The sequence below is a fragment of the Bos mutus genome, chromosome 18 (assembly GCF_027580195.1).
Source record: "Bos mutus isolate GX-2022 chromosome 18, NWIPB_WYAK_1.1, whole genome shotgun sequence".
Taxonomy (NCBI): domain Eukaryota; kingdom Metazoa; phylum Chordata; class Mammalia; order Artiodactyla; family Bovidae; genus Bos; species Bos mutus.
In genome coordinates this window covers 26,147,471-26,166,754 of record NC_091634.1, presented here as the reverse complement: position 1 = coordinate 26,166,754, position 19,284 = coordinate 26,147,471, and the positions used below count along the sequence as shown (strand labels likewise).

At 46.1% G+C, this 19,284-nt stretch overlaps 4 protein-coding genes across 6 annotated transcripts in view; 1 reads left to right on the top strand and 3 right to left on the bottom strand.

Annotated features, from left to right (window-relative positions):
- Positions 1–222: 222 nt before the first annotated feature.
- On the bottom strand, positions 223–2,158 carry PDF (peptide deformylase, mitochondrial). Its single transcript, XM_070388091.1, has 2 exons — positions 1,436–2,158; positions 223–654 (listed from the first exon to the last, which is right to left on the bottom strand). The coding sequence occupies exons 1-2, from the start codon at positions 2,028–2,030 to the stop codon at positions 497–499; spliced, it is 753 nt and encodes a 250-aa protein (XP_070244192.1). The 5' UTR covers positions 2,031–2,158; the 3' UTR covers positions 223–496.
- Positions 2,159–2,246: 88 nt separating this feature from the next.
- Positions 2,247–9,155, bottom strand: COG8 (component of oligomeric golgi complex 8). The gene is given in 6 exon segments (XM_005896508.3): positions 2,247–2,711; positions 3,696–3,864; positions 5,738–5,846; positions 5,848–6,563; positions 7,326–7,533; positions 8,722–9,155. Coding segments are annotated over 6 exon segments (1,878 nt in total). The 5' UTR covers positions 9,117–9,155; the 3' UTR covers positions 2,247–2,430.
- Positions 9,156–9,257: 102 nt separating this feature from the next.
- The window catches only part of NIP7 (nucleolar pre-rRNA processing protein NIP7), a 65,553-nt gene continuing 55,526 nt past the window's right edge, over positions 9,258–19,284 (top strand). Inside the window, exons 1-5 of one of the 3 annotated variants that reach the window (XM_070388092.1) lie at positions 9,258–9,453; positions 9,572–9,658; positions 9,752–9,890; positions 10,591–10,731; positions 18,703–19,052. In XM_070388092.1, the coding sequence (XP_070244193.1) occupies positions 9,398–9,453; positions 9,572–9,658; positions 9,752–9,890; positions 10,591–10,731; positions 18,703–18,933 (654 nt within the window). In that variant the 5' untranslated portion in view covers positions 9,258–9,397 and the 3' untranslated portion in view covers positions 18,934–19,052. Of the gene's footprint in view, positions 9,454–9,571; positions 9,659–9,751; positions 9,891–10,590; positions 10,732–10,936; positions 16,128–18,702; positions 19,053–19,284 lie in introns of those variants that run through there. The other 2 variants (XM_005896506.3, XM_070388093.1) reach the window with 2 other exon arrangements.
- Positions 12,947–18,707, bottom strand: TMED6 (transmembrane p24 trafficking protein 6). The gene is made up of 4 exons (XM_005896505.3): positions 17,754–18,707; positions 16,425–16,551; positions 15,061–15,209; positions 12,947–13,180 (listed from the first exon to the last, which is right to left on the bottom strand). Exons 1-4 carry the CDS (start codon positions 17,964–17,966, stop codon positions 12,947–12,949), a joined length of 723 nt encoding a protein of 240 aa, XP_005896567.3. The 5' UTR covers positions 17,967–18,707.

Sequence of the window (19,284 nt, the reverse complement as noted above, 5' to 3'; positions counted from 1 at the left end):
TGGGGATATTCTGTCCTGTGTTTTGCTTCTACAGGCAGACTGGTATCCAAAACAAACAGAGACTGTGCAAGTAACACACATGGACCCTTTGTAACATAAGACATTGGTGAAGACGAGCAACCACAGCCTTAATCTGCATTTTAAACATAGCTTTCAGACGTTTGGGGGTTACATTGTAATCTGATCTTGGCTTGGGGAATAGATGGCTACACTCTTCTGAAATCACGTCTACTGAGAGTGGCTATTTATTTGCACCCCTCACCTCCCATCTCTATACAAAATTGCTAGGAAATGCCCACTCCTTTAGGGGAGATGTTTCTCTTTTCAAGTTGAAGATATATTGTCCATAGCTCATTTCAGGGTACACATTTTTAGCATCCTCCTCCAACTCAGTTCGGCAGCTTTGGCAGTCTGTTGTTTTCTGTCAGAGCAGAGCCAGCACCAAGTCCAGCAAGGAAGATGTGCCCAGCTCAAAGCTGGAGTGTGTGTGTCTTGGTCAGTCATTCACCTCCATCCAGTGGATGTTTGTAAACGTCTTGCTGTCCATTTTGTCAATGAACAGGCAGCCCTGCAAGTGGTCCATCTCGTGCTGGATGATGCGGGCTGCCCACCCACTCGCCTGCCACACCACCTGCTCTCCTCTAGGGTCCAACCCTGCAAAGGAAGGTACAGCCTGGGTGAGGACATGCTGGAACTGCGTCATTCTCAACCTACTAAGACCTTCCCTGCCCCTGGCTGTGTTTACAAGAGGCAACATCGGAAGGGAATGCAGACGGCAGCGCCTCTCCATCCTAAAAAATGAAGTCTGAACTGTGACTCTACCAAGTATTCAACCAGGTTCCCAACCCTGACAGGGGGGTTGCTAGGCTCACTATGGGGCTAAAATGAGACATGATCTTCCCAAGTGGCTTGCTCAAGAAGAACCACCATCCCAACCCTCCAGCAAAGAATCACATTCTGCAGAATATCCTGTGGTATGACAGACAGGTACTGGCTTATCACCCTGAGCTAGGCAAAGCTGGGTTCCACTTCTCCCAAGCCACCACGACAGATCTAATAGCAGCAGAGATGTGTGTGTGTGTGTGAGAGAGAGAGAGAGAAAAGAGACACAGGGTGAGCGACAGGGCAGAGGACGGGGTGAGAGCTCACAGTGGAACCAGGCCACTCTTCCAGTCCCCACCCCTGTGCCCCGGTTGAGCTGGCTCTGCTCTCACAGGCACCTCCTGCCCCATCCCATCAGTCCTGAATTTCGTCCACTCTAGGGTCTGCTCTTTGTTCATGTCGGTAGGCTCCTGAGATCAGCCATCAACATGTCTACACTTTAACTGCAACTTGGGGTAAACTGTTTCGTGGGATCCGAGCCCGCCGCCTACATAGGTTGAAGGGGAGCACACAGGCACCCAGTCGCCGCCCCAGGGACCCCACCTCTCCGCACCTGAGATCTGCACCGCCTGGAAGCGGGGCACGCAAGCAAGGAAGCCGGCGACACTCTCGCAGCCTTCAGGGAAGGTGACCAGGCGGCTGTCCAGCACCCGCAGGCTGGGGTTCACGAACACGCGCAGGGGGAAGGGCTCCATCTGACGGGCCTCGCGCACACGCGGCGCGCAAGCGCGGAAGAGCGTCTCAGGGAACTCCAGCGCCAATACCTGCAGAGGCACTCCGAGTTGCGGCGCGCTCAAGCCCACGCAGTGCCGACGCCGCATCACTTGCACTAGCCGCTCCACCAGCCGCTGCAGCTCGGGTCCCGCCAGCTGCGCGGGCTCTACCGGGGCCGCCACGGCCCGCAGCGCCGGATCCCCAACCTGGCACACGCGCGGGTACGGCGGCTCCGGCGTTCCCTGCACCAGACGCCGCACGTAGCGCCAGTAGGAGCGCCGGCGCGCCGGCCCCTCGAGTCCATCCCGGGTGGGCGTGGAGCTGTAGGCCCGGGCGCCGCCGACCGCTACCCGCTCTCCCCACAGCAGGGCTGACCCAACGCAGCGCGGCGCCCGCAGCCACCGCAGCAGCAGCCCAGCCCCCAGGAGACCCATGGCGCGTGGAGCAGTCTTCCGGCCGGCCGCGTCCCTCGCCGGCCCCCGTAGCCGAGGCTCCGCCACCAGGGACGCCGGGAAGTGAAGTTTCCGTGCCCCTTCCGGGAGCGCCGGCGCCGCTCCCCGTACGCAGCCTGCCTCTCCGCGGCGGCTTTCAGCCTTATTAAGTCCCTTTTATGATAGTTTAACCAAGCATTTTCAAGAATAGCCAAAAGGTTCACTATTTTTAAAATTTAATTGGAATATGGTTGCTTTACAGTATTGGGGGTTCTCTCTTGAATTACCCCTTTTGCAGCCTCTCCCACGCGCGGCAACACCCGTTCCCACCGGGGTTGCCTAACTTTCCCCGGCCCCAAGTCCAGATACCGGCCGCATCAGCCTGGGGGGCAGGCAGCGCCGGTCAGATGCCCGCACTAGGCTCGTCGGGCTGCGGGGGCCCCGCGGACTCCACCTCCTCCTGCCCCGCGTCAGGGACAGCCGGGGTGACCGGGGTGATGGGCTCGGGGCTTGGCGCCTTGGGCGGCAGTGCTGGCGCTGGAGCCGGGAGCTCAGGGACTAGCTCCTTGTCCAGACAGAAGACCGGCTCTCTCTTGGGCAGAATAAAGGCCAGAGGCTCCTGGACGACGCTGACGTTCACATGCCCCAGGTTTCCGTACTTGGAGAGCTGAGTGGGTGGAATGCCTGACACAGAAGGTAAAGAACATAAGTGAAAAAAGCGTTTAATAAGTTTAAATATTTATGTGTCACAAGGGGAAAAAACCCAAAATACTTATTGGGAGTAACGAACACAGTTACCACATTTCAGTACAGTAAGTCACCTTTGTGACAGGGGACAGGGAGCTGTGCCGTAAAGCCAGACTGTGAACGTAATCGGAACAGCTCAGTGCAGGGCGGATGGAGATAGACAGTGCCAGGAGAGCCAGGACAGGCATCGGCTTCCCCGGACAGGGCCAAAGAGAAGCTGGAGGAGCCAAGAGCAGCCACTCTGCTGGTGGGACCACTGCCCACTGCTCTCCCACATGCCCTTCACCGCACAGAGACAGTGGACAAAGGGATACGAAGGCAAATTACAAAAAAATACTTCATAAACACCGTCTATAAGCATTCATGGCAGTGGAATCATAGTGGTTTTTTGTGATTGGCTTCTTTCCCTTAGCCAGATATAAACATATTGAATGAGTCTACTGATAAGAAATGTCCAGAAAGGGAGAATCTACTGCAACAGAAAGTAGGTTAGTAGTTGCCAGGGGTTAAGGGTGGGATTAGAGACTTCCCTGGTGACTCAGACGGTAAAGCGTCTGTCTTCAATGTGGGAGACCCGGGTTCGATCCTGGGTCAGCAAGTTCCCTGGGTAAGGAAAAGGCAACCCACTCCAGTATTCTTCCCTGGGAAATCCAATGGACGGAGGAGCCTGGTGTCCATGGGGTCCCAAAGAGTCGGACACGGCTGAGCGACTTCACTCACTCACTCAAGGGTGGGATTGGGGAATGAACACCAGGGATCTTTGGGATGATGGACATGTTCTAAAGTTAGATGATACCAATGGTTGCACACACCTCTGTACATTTTTACTAAAAACTCTGAATTTTAAAAATAGGTAAGTTATTTAGTATGTGAATTATGTCAATAAAATAGTTTTAAAAATCTTATCTTCTCATCTCTTACCTAAGGTCTGTGCTATCTGAGCTGGAGGAAAAAGGACTTGGAGACAGCGATTTAAGTAAGGAACAAGGTCTTCCAGGAAGACAGTGCAGAACTGGACAAAGAGCTCTTGCTCCCCACTGCTGAAGGCAGCCTCTTCCGCACGATGGAAGGCCAGGATTACTTTAGTTACCTAGGAGAAAAGGGCACCACCAATTACCTGTTAATCTATCCCCATCAGCAGTGACAAAGATGTGCAGCCCTCAAGTTTTCCAAAAGAACAGTCTTTCCAAACAGTACATCATTATCTTGTTTAAATTCACAATTGTGGTCAGTCTTCACAATTCTGTTACTTCAATGATGTATTTCTTACTCAACTAGTTTTATTATTGGTGCAGTTTCCAATTCCAGTGCAGGAACATCATGAAATACACAGAATACATCATTTTTGGCTCCCATGGGAGATGGACTAGAACTCTGATGGATCCAGGAAAATACCAGCGTTTTACTGAGTAAGGCCTCTGACGTTCCAGAATGCTAGAACCACTAGAAAATTGTAAAGGAGAAGGAAAACAGAGCTGGAAAAGAACATACATTATTTCCACATACAAAGAACATTCACTATTTCCACATACAAATAACAGAGCAAGCCTAGCTAACATTACAGACAGCTGTAACAGGGTTAAGAGCAGAGACTCTGGGAAATTGCCTGGTGGTTCAGTGGTTAGGATGCCGAGGGCCTGGGTTCAATCCCTGGTCACAAGCTGCAATGTACTGCCAAACAAACAAGTAAATAACAGAGCCTCTGGTGCTAGATGTTCTGGGCTCTAGTTCCAGCTGTGTACTCAGTGCTTCTGTGGCCTCTAAGTGATTATTAAGCCCTCTGTGTCTGATAGTTCGCTCATCTATAAAGCAGAGCCAGCAGAAGGACCTAACCTCATAGAGTTGTGAGGATAAAGGCTGAATATGTATAAAGTATGATGATCTATGTGACATGAGGTAAGCTCTAGATGGATATTAGGTAATTACTATTATCTGAATTTCACTGACCCTATAAAGTTTCATTGCTCATGCTTTCTTGCTGTTTCTTACCGGAGGACATCAACAGAAAGACTTGATGCAACCACGTCACAACTGCCACCTGGCTGACAGGGACTATAAGATGCCATCAATTATAAGAAGCACCTCAACATCTAAAGATTTAATGTTTAAAAATGTGCACCATACTCGGATATTAGTGGGATCAGTAGTGTTACTTATATTAGGCAGAATTCTAAGATGGCTCTTGTGATCCCCACCTCCTGGTACCCACTCCCTTGTGTTTTCTCCTCCTCCTTGAGCACAGGCAGAACCAACAGGATATGGCAAAGGTGAAGGATTCTGCAGTTTTCATTAACATCCCAAATCGGCTGACTGTGAATTAATGAAAAAGGAAGTTATCCTGGGTGGGCCTGACTTAATTAGATGAGCCTCTTAAAAAGAGGACTGAGGAAGAGACTCAGGCAGGAGAGATGCTCTCCCACTGGCTCTGAAGAATCAAAAGCTGTGAACTGCTCATGGAGTGGGGTGGTCTCTAGGAGCTGAGGGCCTCAGTCCTACAACTGTAAGGAATAGGAATACGCCACCGTGAATGAGCCTGAAAGGAGGGGATCCTGAGACCCAGATGAGTCCACGGTCGGTCGGGCCAACAACTCGACTGCAACCTTGTGAGCAGGTCAGCCCAGTTATACTGTGCCTGGACTCCTGACCCACAGAAATTGAGACATGATAAATATGTATTGTTTCTGCTATGTTTGTGTGAGTTTGTCATGCAGCAACAGAAAACCAATACATCACTGAAAAATTACTACAAGTGAGCCACTTCACGAAGGAGGACTAAGCAGACCTTTTCAACTAGAAAAACCTCTAAAACCACACTAAACCTAAGTCAACAGACACCCTGTCACACGGACTGGTGTATTACAAAAGTTGCCACCTGTAACGAAAGGAGCGCCCCCACCGCCCCCCCGACCCGGCAAAAAAAAAAAAAAGGAGGCCCCAGTAGAGAGCCAACAGTCTGCGCTCACCTTGTCAAGGGCGTCCTCCAGGGCCCTGGTCACCTCCTGCGCCAGGGCCACAGGGCAGCAGAGGCGCAGATCATTGAAAGCGACCAGAATGCTGTTGAGGAAGCAGGCAAGGCGGGAAGTCTAAGAGCACCATGGGCGGCTGCAGGGTCCCTGGCTGAGTGACTGGAGCAGCAGCCGGCAGGGCACTGCTGCCCAGGACGGCTGGAGTCGAGATGAGGGTGTAAGAGTTCATTTCATCCTGGAACTTCTCGACAGCCTCCTGAATTGCTTTCTGGAAAGTGCTGATAGCCACCTGCTGGAAAACAGGCACCAACTGACCCCGGAAATCAGCCCCTACTCGACTGAAGGACAGCCCAAAGTACATGCACTGGCCCAGCAGAGAGTCCAGACGGCTGCCAATCCCTCGGTTAAGGTCGGTCTCCAGCACCTGCAGGAACTGTGAGACTTTCTGCAGCACCCAGCCATGGAAGATGGCACTCTCATTCACCATGTGTTCACCCATGGCAGGAGGCAGCAGAGGGTCCTCATCTGAGAAGATGGCACGGTACTGGGTGATAATATCAAAGAGATGGACACGGCAGGCCTCGATGGTTTTTGTGATGTGGAAATAGGGATCATCATTGGGGATGGCAGTCAGGATGGAACGGAGCCAAGCATCTCGGGCCTGAAGAAACTTGACCCTCAGCTCAGCCTCGGTGAAGACATCCATTTGCCGTAGAAAGCCAATGACACGGAGGCAGGCAGGGAGCTGGATGTTGGTCCTCAGTTGTTGGATCAGCTGGCTCAGCATCAGCTGCATGGACTGGCGCACTTCGTTCACAATGCCCTGACAACACAGGGTGAGTCAGTACGTTGGGGAAGACACTCCCCACAGTCCATTCCACTAGCCCTGAATATTGCCAATCAATATTCCCACTGCTGTCCTGATGTATGAGACAGACCTCCTACAACTGATGCATCCAGGCTCACCAACAAAGATTTGGTTCACTGTGGCCTACAGGCCCTGCCTGGTTCTCCTCCCTCACCTGCGTCCTAACGCTCTCCCCTTGCTCACGGCATACCAGCCAGAATGGCTGTCTTGTTTACTTCTAAACACTCCCAACTTCTTCTCTCCTTAGCCTGCTATACTTGGTTGGACACTTTCTGGTTTGGTGTCTCCCTACATCATCAGGCTGGCTTCTCATAATCTGGATCTCAGCTTAAATGTTACTTCTCTAGAAAAGCCTTTCCTGACCACTCTTCCTGGAGCAACCCACCTAGTTTTCTAGCCCGCTCCCTGGCGTATTTCACTATCTGAAAGGATATTATTTATTTGCCAGTTAACAGCTTATAGTCACACAAGGCACAGCCTTGCCTTTGTTCACACTACTTCCCCAGCACCTAGATCACTGTCTAGCCCGTGGTTAATATTTATCAATTGACTGAATAATGAATGTATGTTTTATGAGCAAGCCTGCTTGCCTTGCAGTAACTGATGTGAAATATGCAAGGAGTTTCCCCAAGATTTATGCCTAAAGGGTCAGTGATGACCACAGAATTACTGACCATAAGAACATCGGTTTGAGTCTTCTCTGGGCAAGTTGGCTACCTGGATGACAGGGATGGAGGAGTATTTCCTTTCTAGTCGGCGTACATAGGCTGCCAGCTCGAGGGCCTCTTCATAATAGCTGTTCCGGACACAGGTGTCCATGAGCTGAGGGATCTCCAGGATTTCCAGGATTTCTGTGTGCCGGTTTAGAGTCAGGGTGTTCATCCGGCGATTGGAACTGATCTCCTCAGCCTCTTTCACAAAATTCCTAGCAAGTCAGGAGAACATTTGGTAGTTCACTACTGTGCATCCAGTTACCAAGCACTTACTATGAACTGACACCAGGCTAGACGATTAATGTAATCTAATCTTCACACCAAACTCATCAGGTACTTTTATCCCAGAGATTTTAAGCAACTTGTCTAAGATCACACAACTAGTAAGTGATTAAAAAAAAAAAAAAGATTTCAATCCAGATATGCCACTTAACAAGCCATGGCAAGGTACTTAAGTCTCTCTGAACTGTTTCTTCATTAGTAAAATAGTACTATGACCCATCTCATAAGGACGTGAGGATTAAATGAGTTGATGGGTGTAAACCATTTAACACAGAATCTGATATGGAGTAAATGTTCCTTTAATAACAGCTGTTATTTGCGTGATGCCCCTAGTAGCTTTGAACTACAACCTAATCCTCAAGTTCCCCCAGCCTCTTAATCTTCTCTGCTGTTGTCCAACCTTAGTTCCTGCTACAGTCTCCCTTCTCTGTAACTGCAGAGGCCTGCTTTGTGAAGCCCCCTCTCTATTCTAGAGAACTGGAAGAATATGAAAGCTATTCTCAAATATTGAAAGACTCTAAAGAAAACACTTTTCTCATGAAAGGCCGGAAGGCAGAATTAGGGATTATGAAGGAGAGAGGCAGAATATGGTTCAAAAAGGAAGTTTGGTGGGGTTTTTGTGGGTTTTTTTTGAGTATTACTGCTCCCAAATGGGATTTCCCCGTCAGTCTCCTGTCAATGAAAGTTTTGGATCAGATGATCTCTGAAAGCTATCGTTATGTACGTGTGTGTTGTGTATATGTGTGATGTGTGTATGTTTACGTAAATATGCACATACATTAAACTGACAATTGTAGGGTGTTAATTATGATATGTCAGACCCAATGATAAGTGCTTTGTATGCATTCCATTTAGTGCTCACAACAGCCCTATAAGAGGGACGTGCTTGCTGGGTTCCAATTCTGACTTCGAAACATCCTGGGGAGGTCTCAACTTCCTTATACACAAAATGGGAATGGCATACCTACCTCGAAGGCTGCTGTTATGCTTAAAAAGATTAATAAAATGCTCAGAGGAGAAGCTGGAATATGGTAAGCACTAAGTGTTAAGTACTTCTATCATCATAAAGACAGCTATTACAGTTATTAGAAGCCCCTCTAGCTCCAGGCCCGTCGCACCTGCAGCTCTGTTGGAAGCTGGGCAAGCGGTCGAGCAGGCGGCCGAGCGACTCCTCCACATCCCCAAAGAGGCGGTGGATGCGCTCGGTGCACTCGGCGCCGCGGATGAAGGTCTTGTAGTTGGCGAAGGCCAAGTCGCGCGTCTGCTGCAGCAGCTGCGCTCGCTCCTCGGCCAGGCGCTCGGGCTCCCGCCGCAGCCGCTCCAGTCCTGAGCCACTCAACTCCCTGAGATAGCGTCCCACGTCAGGCCGCTCACGCCACTGGGCCTCCGGAAAGCGGTCCCGGAACAGCGATGCCAGGAGCCCTTCATCCTCCACCTCCCCGAGAGCAGCCGCGGTGGCTGTCGTCGTGGCCGAGGCCGTAGTTGAAGATGGGATAGTCGCCGTCGCCGCCATCTTTTCGGCAACAGCGTCACTTCCTCTCCCGTCCAGGGAGGGCGCTGACTTTCTTATCTAGAACCGGAAGCGGCGGGGGGGGCGGTCACGGTCTCTATGGTTTCTCGTCAGGCCGGCTTTCTTTTCCCGAGAGTCCTCCAGACTACCGGGCGCTAGCGTGGGGAACGATTAGAAAGCAGCTAGAGAGGCCGGCTTTGGGGTTGCCAAGGAGAGCCCGGCGGCTGGGCTTCCGTTTCCGCTAACTGAGGCACGAGGATCCGGCGTTGCAACCCAGCGGGAAAATGAGGCCGCTTACTGAAGAGGAGACCCGAGTAATGTTTGAGAAGATAGCAAAATAGTAAGAGCGCTGGAGCAGAAGAGGGAGTGTGTGGTTGGCGGGGACGGGCGTGGGTGGGGCGGGGGTCGCGGTGCGTGGACGACTCCGGGCGCGGTCTCCAGTCCTCATTTTCTCTCAGCATCGGGGAGAATCTTCAGCTGCTGGTCGACAGGCCCGACGGCACCTACTGTTTCAGGCTGCACAACGACCGGGTGTACTACGTGAGGTGAGGCGGCGCGGGGCCAGGTAGGCAGCGTGGAGTGGGTTCGGGTCTGGGTCCCACCGTACTCCCTCACCTCCTCTTTCCCTATCCCTTCAGTGAGAAGATTTTGAAGTTGGCCGCCAATATCTCCGGTGACAAGCTGGTGTCGTTGGGGACGTGCTTCGGAAAATTCACCAAGACCCATAAGTTTCGGTTGCACATCACGGCTCTGGATTACCTAGCACCCTATGCCAAGGTTTGTAGGGTGGTTTCAGCTCGCCGCTAGGGATGGAGTCAGTGTAGGCCGAGGGCCACGTCAGAACGCAGAATTAGGCACATCTGCTATGCAGCGGAGTTGCTGACCGTGCCTAGGGTCAGTGCCAGCACCTGAAGCTGTACATCTGCTACCTGGGCGTCGTTGGGGCTGGGGGCTAGGAGCTAACCCTGTGGGGCTGCGTAGTGGTCTTATCTCCAGCAAAAATGGAAAAGCCTGTGCAGACGCAGCTCGAGACTGAAAAGCAAATAGGTGGCTATGAAGAGGAGCCCATTGGGGTACAGAAAAAGAGCTGTTAAACGTTTAGCCCATGGGAGAAATTGAAGAGTTGAGGAAAGAATCTCTTGGTAGTTCTCGTCATGGAGTGAACGGTTTAAGGGAAACAGGCCTCTTTCCCTGAAAATTCATATGACAAAATAAATGATGTGTGGAAATAACAATCACTATGTTTTGTACCTCCAACTGACATAGTATTATAGGTCAAGGTACTTCAGTTTTGAGGTCACAGAGTCGGGCACGACTGAGCAACTGAATATACACATACACGCACATAATTCAATGTCAAAGTAAGAAAAGCTTAGTTCATAAGAAGAATAAACCACAGACGTGGTAGCTAGCTGATCTATAAGGGTGTAACTGTTAGCATTTTTATGTCTTTTGGGTTTAATTCTTTTTCTTCTAGTATAAAGTGTGGATAAAACCTGGAGCAGAGCAGTCCTTTCTGTATGGGAACCATGTGCTGAAATCTGGACTTGGGCGAATCACTGAAAACACTTCTCAGTACCAGGGAGTCGTGGTGTACTCCATGGCAGATGTCCCTCTGGTGAGTAGAGATGGTGGCTGTTAAATAATCAAGTATCTTTTCTTTCAAGAAGAATGTGTTTTCAGTCTGCTCTTGAGAGGCTAAATTCTTGGCACCTTTTGAATTCTTCAAAAAACTGTATTTTTTCGTCTTTGTTGTTTCCAGACCTCAATGCGTATTTATTGAATGACTTGAGTGAATCAGTGTCTCTTCTTTTGAATCCCAGGGTTTTGGGGTGGCAGCAAAGTCCACACAAGACTGCAGGAAAGTAGACCCCATGGCGATTGTGGTATTTCATCAAGCAGACATTGGGGAATATGTGCGACATGAAGAGACATTGACTTAAAGCAAAATCGTCGCAAGGACTTGTGGCTGTGTGGAAGGGCCTAGTTTTGTTTCCTGTGTCTCTGTAGGCGCCACCGTCATGTTGAATTTTTGTCAACACTGTGACCTCTTCAGGGACTTCTTAGTTTAATATTCTCTCTATCACCGACAAATGCAGGCTGGATTCTTACTATGCAGAAATGACTTAAAAATGGGGTTTTGGATCTTTGTGATTGTGACTCAATAGATTACTGTTTTATATTTGAATCAGAGGGCTTCTTGTTTGAGTAACAGGTTCTAAATTGTTGGAACTGAGGACAAGAATAGCTTGTTATTGTTATCTGTGATAACACTTTTCCAAACACATGATAAGGACATAATGAATTTTCTTAACTATTTATTAATATTATGAAAAATAGATATTGCCATATCAAAATAGTAGGTCATGTTTGGGATTTTACAAATGAAATCTAGATAAAATAGTAAGGGCAGTTTATTCTGTGGCTTTTCTATATGATAGGTGCTGTGTGGTATGGAAGAAAAAACTCTGATTCAAACACCGTTTCTCACATTTACCAGCTATATGGCCTTAGATGAGTCATTAAACTTCAATAAGCTTCATTTCCTTCTTCTTTGAAAATACCTTACCCATCTTCCTAAGAATAGTTTTTAAAATTTAGAATTATGATTGTAAAGCACCTAACACAACGCTTGGCAAATGATGGTGTTGAATACATGCTAAGACTTGTTTTTATAACACTTATACTGAGTATTTCTGTTACTAAGAATAGGATATTATGAACATAATCTGATTATATTATCCTGGTTTTAGCAAGCGGTTTTCTTGATCTTTTTCTTGAATGGTATGATCCCTGGCTGAATGTTATTTTTATCACCTTGATTTCTATTATAAATCTTTTGGTTTTTTAATTCAATTTTTTTTCTTGAAGTATAGTTGATGTACAATATTGTGTTAGTTTCAGGTGTACAGCAGAGTGATTCATTTATATGTATATTCTTATAAATCTTTAATTACCTCACTGGATTGGACAAAAAGCACTAATCAGAGACCCTGCAATAATAATTCAGCTCTTCCGTCCTCCCCCATGCCTTCCAAAATTACTTTTAGAATTATTAAAGTATTTTTTAGCAAAAAAGCATATCATAGAAAAAATTTAACTCCCTGTATTGTAGTTTCTTTCGGAGAAGGCAATGGCACCCCACTCCAGTACTCTTGCCTGGAAAATCCCATTGACGGAGGAGCCTGTTAGGCTGCAGTCCATGGGGTTGCTAAGAGTCGGTTTGACTGAGCGACTTCACTTTCACTTTTCACTTTGACGCATTGGAGAAGGAAATGGCAACCCACTCCAGTGTTCTTGCCTGGAGAATCCCAGGGATGGGGGAGCCTTGTGGGCTGCAGTCTATTGGGTCACACAGAGTCGGACACGACTGAAGTGACTTAGCATAGCATTGTAGTTTCCTTAGTGCATATACTGCTTATTTTAAATTCTGAAGATGACATCTCTAAAAAGAAAGCATTTTTCAGTTATAGCAAAGCACTCTACAACTCCTGTTTTAGTATGCAACATATAAACCCCAGTTTATATATTTTTGTCCCATTTGTTTCAACTCTTTTCTCTTCCAAGGTTCTCTGTTAATTTCTAAATAGATATAGTGAAGGTTAAGAGATTGCAATATGATGGGCAGTATTTTGATGATAGCATTTAGTGCATACTTTAGAAATAATCAGTGTCAGAACTTAACACATTTTATTATTTTATTGCTGTTTTGCCTGTGTAGATGAGAGCCATAGAGTACAACTTTCTAAAATTGATTTTTTTCCCAACTTTACAAAGATTTAACAAAGCTTGTGCCCAGAAGGAAAGAGCTAGGGCACTGTAGTCATTTGAGGTTAGCATCTTGGCTTCTGTGTTTCTGTAGTCATTGGGATATTGAAGAGACGCTTCAAGAAATACAGCTGCAGGATCCCAGAAAGAACAATGACAAGGCTCTGGGCTGTTGACCACCAATTCACATAGTTATAGTTTGATTGGAGAAGGAAAAAGTCAGCTGTTTTTCTCATGCGAGCGAAGTTGTAGTGTCGCCACATGTGAAAGATATTGTAATGCACCTTTCGTGTGCTCTCCTGTGGGACAGAAAGTGGAATACAGAAAGGGTTCCTTTTTACCTCTCATCTAGCCTCGCCTGGGCACCCACCAACACTAACCTCCTATATTCACGTGATTTTATGATATGTAAAAGTTGGCTATTGAGGGTGCAGAACAAAAAAAAATGGGCTATTGGAGTTGTTGGTAAATGGCTAGTTTTGTTGTATATGAAAAAATTACCTGGACGTCAGTTTTTAAAAAATAATTTTTACAATGAAAAACTTCAGTGCTGAAACCAGAAAGCTCTTCCAGAGTATGTCTAGATGTAGACATATACTCAGCACATCAATGATTTCTGGGCAGTGTCTTCTGTTCTTTGTATATGGTAGAAGATAAGAGCCTGCAAATTTTTTACTGAAGGGCCGGACAGTAAATATTCTAGGCTTTGAAAGCCATACAGTCTCTGTTGCGGTTACTAAACTCTGCCACTGTGGCACAAAAGCAGCCACGGACATGTGCCCAGTTAGCTGTCCCCCAGTATCTTCAGGGAGGTTGGTCCCAGGACCTGCAGAGGATGCTCTGGTCCCATTGTCAGCCCTCCATATCTTCAGATTCTCCACTTGCAGATACAGAGGGGGACCAACTATAATTGTCAAATGAGCATTGTTTTGTTCCAGTAAAACTTGACTTACAAAAACTGGGCTTTTGTGCATCAGGGAGACTGTCAAGAAAGTGGAGAGAGATCCCAAACAGTGGGATAAAATACTGTATTGGTTGAAAAGTTTTTCTGGAAGATAGGCTAGAAAATCCTGAACAAGCTTTTTTGGCCAACTCAATATTTGCAAACCATATATCTGATAAAGGACTGTTATCTAGAATATATAAAGGACTCTTAGAACTCCACCATTTAAAAAAACTAGATTTTAAGATGGACAAAGGATTTAAATAGATGTTTCTCTGAAGTAGATATTACAAAAGGCCAAAAAACACATGGAAAAATGTTCAGTGTCATTAGTCATTGGAGACACAACTCAAAAACCACAAGATACCACTTACACCCACTAGATTGCTATAACAAACACACTGGCAAGGATATAGAGAAATTGCAGCTCTCAACAGACACTGCTGGTGGGATGTAAAATGTGTTACCCACAGTGGAAAAGAGCAGTTCCTCATTGAAGTTAAAAAGTTATCATACTAGCAGAGTATACCACTTTTATGTGTACAGAAATAGAAGTATGTTCATACAAAAATCTATATGCAGGTGCTCACAGCATCATTATTTATGATAGCCAAGAAGTGGAAATAACCCAGATGCCTACCAGCTGATAAGAAACAAAATACATTGCATATATACAATAGAATATTATTCATCCAGAAAAAGGAATGAAGTACTAACACATGCTACAATGTGGCTGAACCTTGAAAACATGCTCAATGAAAGAAGCCAAACACAAAAGGCCACATTGTATGAGTCCCCTCATGTGAAATGTACAGAAGAGGCAAATCTGTAGAAACAGAAAATAGATTAGTGAGGGATTACCCAGGACTAGGGGGGCATGGAGAACAGAGAGTGAATAACAGGCATGCAGTTTATTTTTGGAGTGATGAAACTTCTGGAATTAGATGCTGGTAATGGTTGCAGGACTTTGTAAACCACTAAACTGTACACTAAAAGTGGTGTATTATATCTAAATTAAAAGGCTGCGAGCCATTATTTGCTGATGCCTGGTAGAGGCATCAAGTGAGGAATTTCAAGAGCTCCAAGTCACAAAATTAAAGGCTTCAAATCTTTTCGCCTGTTTGGTTTCTACCCAAATGAGCTTTTACTAGTATGATATTATTCCCACTAATTCTAATCTTTCCTCCAAATTTAAACTTAGTTTCCATGGATGTTTCTCTCCCATGGAACAGTTACCTCAATTGCATCCAGAGTATCATTCAGTTGTTTTCTTTCATTCTCTTTGTGGTCCATCTCAGGCCCCTCATAGAAGACTCCAAAGTTGAGGTATACTTGGACGGAAGCAAAGCGATTTTGCTGGTTTGCTAGACAAAGCTGATAAAAACCTGTACAAATTCCGAGATCATTACCAAGTTCTTGATCTCCTACCCTCCAACCCTCTAAATTTCCCTGGAGATAACTGTTCTCCAAAATTAAATGTGCTACTATAGACAAAACTGCAAAGATTCAGTTTTTGATGTGGAAGATCCTACCTGAAATGTATTTTACTAAATACTATAATGTTTTGCCAGATTTTAGTAACTTGAGCTCTGTATTGGATAGAAAACGTTTTCATCTTTTTCAACCTGTAATTCTCACATCTTCTAAGCTATTTCTAACCACAAGCATATTAAGAGCATATTGTTTGCCTGCTTGTACACCATTAGAGCTGGGATATCATCTTGATCTTGAAAGTAGGAAAAAGATGGATGCTGTATGAATGAAAGAAGCTATCCGGGAGTGACTTCCTGCAAGGTGGTTTGTATGGGGGCTGCTGGTTTGGGGTATGTACTGATGCTTATTCTCAACTGAGGTCGCCTCCTGCACGTGGCGGTGGGGGAGCAGTGGGGAGGAGCAGGGTTCGAAAGATGTGGCAGGGTATTTGATCGTCTTAAGCGACTGGAAGGCACTACTGGCATATCGGGGCCAAGATGTTAAATAATAATGCTGATACCCTGTGCTGTGAACTGAAGGATTGTCTTATGTACCTGTTGAGAAATACTGTCTTTTTTTGTGCACCTGGCTGGTACAGAGAACAGTTCATACTGACTAGTGCTGTCCGGAGTGAGGACAGGCTCGATCTGACTGTGGGAATTTTATGGCGACTGGAGAAGTGCTTTGTTGTAGAATGTGGATATTTGTCATGGCCATGCATTTTCCTTATATTCTGAGTCTGCTTTTTGGTAACTGGCTCAAGTTGTTCCGATGACTGGGGTACTATCCCATAATAAATTTATTAATTGTAATTCTGTATCATAAATGGATCTGCCTGTTTTGATCACTTTCCCATAATCTGGTTCACTGGAGATGATGAAATAAAATCGAGCTTCTGGAGCCCAATCAAGGACATCTGATTAATGTCCTTGGCCATTGGCAGTCTACAGGAAATCTGGTTTCTGGTTTTCAAGGTTAATTTTTTTCCCCTACTGTTTCACCATCCATATGTGGAAAAGTCAGGGCTTTTGCATCTCAGTACTTATTAATTTCAATATTTCCTCATTATTTTCCCAGTTTCAAAGAAATACATGATTATTACAATAGCTGTGAGAATGAAAACAGACCTGTTTCGTGGGTAGAGAAGTTAATCTGTCCCCGAACATTCTTAGAGGTCTCTATAAGGAAACCCTGTGGGGTATGTGCAGTGGCAGCAACATGCCGGTCATGTGACATTCCTATTGTCCGCTGAACCTGCCGAGACACATTAAAGAGGGAGGAAAGCCCGTGCTACATCATCAGGAAGCTAACTGAATGGTAAGATTGACATCCAGTGACCATCAGTACGGTGGTTCTCAGTCAGGGGTGGTACTGCCCAACCCCCACCTTGAATTTGGGTTGAGGTATCGCATTGATGTTGCATGCGAGTAGGGGAGGGCCGGGAGGCAGCAATGCTGAACATCCTGCCATGTTAGAAACAGTAAGCAAGACAAAGAATTGTCCAAAATGCCAGTAGCACCTGGTGAGAAAACGTGTCTCAGAGCTTGAATCTGGCCATGTAGTTCTTGGCTGAACTCAACTTGGTTTTGACGTCCCCAGTGGTATACCAGACTTGGGCTTTTTTGATACTTGACAGCAAGTAAGGCATTCAATAGGCACTTGTCTCCAAGCTGGACAAGCCCAGGCTGTGAGCTGTGTGGTAGCTACTATTCTATTATTAATTCAGAGATAAGGAAAATCTCTGATAAGTTAGTATAAAATGAATTTTAAGTTACATTGGCATAAGACTAATATAGTTTTTTAATATGTAAACAAAATTTAGAAAGTTAATAGGTTTCCAAGGTAAAGAACAAAGGAAATGAACAACTAAGTTACTGGTGAGCAAGACCATCCTTGGGCACAGCATGGATTAAAGTACTTGGCTTAAAGTATTTAAGCAACAGGACTGATTACATAGAGAAACCTTGAGTCGGTGATTCTTCAATTTGTGGGAATTACCCCTAAAGGCAAGAGAGTAATATTGTTTCCCCAACTTCATAAACTGAAGCGTCTTTGAAATCTCTGGGTCTGTCTCCAAAGTCCGTGTGATTTTTTTTTGTTCAGCTTGGTACCATATCCATATTATTTTAATATTTAAAAAATGGACTCTTTCTTTCCCCTCTCATCTCCAAATTCAAGTAAATGTGATGATTCTCTCTCCAGGAAGAGGCACCCAGTTTGTCCCATGACTTCGGGCACGCTGCCACAGCCCCAAATTTGAGAAACCAAACCATATGTTTTAGTGATTATTCATCTATAAAGTTTCCATTTAACTGCAGACCCATTTCACTAACAGGTGGGGAGTCATAGCATAATAAAGACAACTAGAACCTTGTGTTTATTTAAAACCTGACCCCCTTTATAAAAGGAAATGAACAAACAAGAAAAACAAGTCCCCAGTATGACCACGTACCCACCTCATAACTGAAATAGAAGTAGCCAGTCTGGTGGGCAAATTGCCAGAAGCATTCTGTGCCTCCTGGAGGGATCACAATGGCAAAGTCGTGTCGATCTGCTCCACGGAAGAGGGACTGGTCCCCAGTGCCACTAAGGGGTTCTGTCTTCTGGCTCCTAGCAGAGCTCACTAGGTTCAGAACCACCAGTCCAGCCACAAAAAGCAAAGGGAACATGCTGCTCCCTGGAGACTCCTGTGTGTGCAGCCCAGTGGAATCAAGCAGTTTAGTGTATGTACTGTTGAACCAAGCACGGAATCAAGCAATTTAGACCACTGCTGGGGTAATGATTAACTCCACAAGTAACACTTAGGCCAGTCTCAGGGCCACGCATAAGATATTCCAGAATAGAATTGGCATGATACCCACATTTGGCTCACAGGAAGAATTTTTGCTTTAACATCGAAAACTCAGTGGCTTACCAAACCTATTTAGTGGGTTTCTACATAGACTATTACTTCAGAAGAGCGATTTCCACCCTTCCTTTGGGCTGTCATTTTTCAGTTTTTACCTGTTGGGAATAAACATTAAGCAGGTTTATTTCCAACTATTTGAATGTATGGACTTATTTCTCAGTACACAGTCGCTGGGAGATTTTTTTTATTCATATCAAATTGTTAGATGATACCTGTTGCTCCTGTAAGATACAAGGGGCAAAACCTGTTTCAGGACTTCTTTCTGCCCAGTGCTACAGCATAGGAGAGCAAAGCACAGCATGGAAGTGTGTAGAAACATTTAAATGGATGAAGAGTGAGCAAGAGACAGTGGTCAAACTCCTCCAGCTAACCCTCCTCATTCTGCTACCATCCACCTGAATGATAACCGTCACCCCTAAAGCTATCCAAAACCCACTGAAAGACTGTTACGTTGTTCAGACACTTGATATGTCTTCTTTTATCTGTGGCTTCTTTAGCACCCACAGGGAGAAAAAGACTTATTGAACACCCACTGTCTTCATGGAGGAGAGATTTACCTGCATCTTATTCTCACATCAGCCTACAACGGAAGTACCATTACCTACTACATTAGAAATGAAATGGACATCCAGGGTCCAGGGGCTAACTCACCATCTACAAGCACAGCTGGGGCCCTGAGTAGGCCTCACACTCCTACCCCTCAGGACAGTGTGTCTGTCAGTCTCTGAGTTCTGACAGAGTCTACATGTTTTTCTCTCAGCCATCATCTTAAGCATGAGTACCTTCTAACCAAGTATTGCTTCAGAATGTATCACAATGAATCCGAGTGGTAATACTTTTAACTGTCACCAAGTATGTGCTGTTATGAAGAATGTACTTCATAATTGTGGTCAGTTCCAAGGCCAGATGACATCACAGCAATCTGGAGGCACAGTGGCTGCAGTGCTGCTAAGGTGAAGGTAGGAGACACCGGGATCGTTACCCAGTGACGCACAGTGACCAGCACCTCCACTGGAGTCCCACCACTGCCCCAGTCCTATCACTGCTCACCAATATGTGGTAAGCAGTGACAGATTCAC

What these genes read in the sequence shown, in the direction of transcription:
- PDF (XM_070388091.1), bottom strand. Translation starts at nt 2,030, where the DNA reads ATGGGTCTCCTGGGGGCTGGGCTGCTGCTGCGGTGGCTGCGGGCGCCG. An exon ending in CCAGGCGGTGCAGATCTCAG is followed by an intron (nt 655 to 1,435) that starts GTGCGGAGAGGT and finishes CTTCCTTTGCAG; the next exon opens with GGTTGGACCCTAGAGGAGAG.
- TMED6 (XM_005896505.3), bottom strand. Translation starts at nt 17,966, where the DNA reads ATGTTCCCTTTGCTTTTTGTGGCTGGACTGGTGGTTCTGAACCTAGTG. An exon ending in ACTTCTATTTCAGTTATGAG is followed by an intron (nt 16,552 to 17,753) that starts GTGGGTACGTGG and finishes GTGTCTCGGCAG; the next exon opens with GTTCAGCGGACAATAGGAAT. An exon ending in ATACTCTGGATGCAATTGAG is followed by an intron (nt 13,181 to 15,060) that starts GTAACTGTTCCA and finishes TCTGTCCCACAG; the next exon opens with GAGAGCACACGAAAGGTGCA.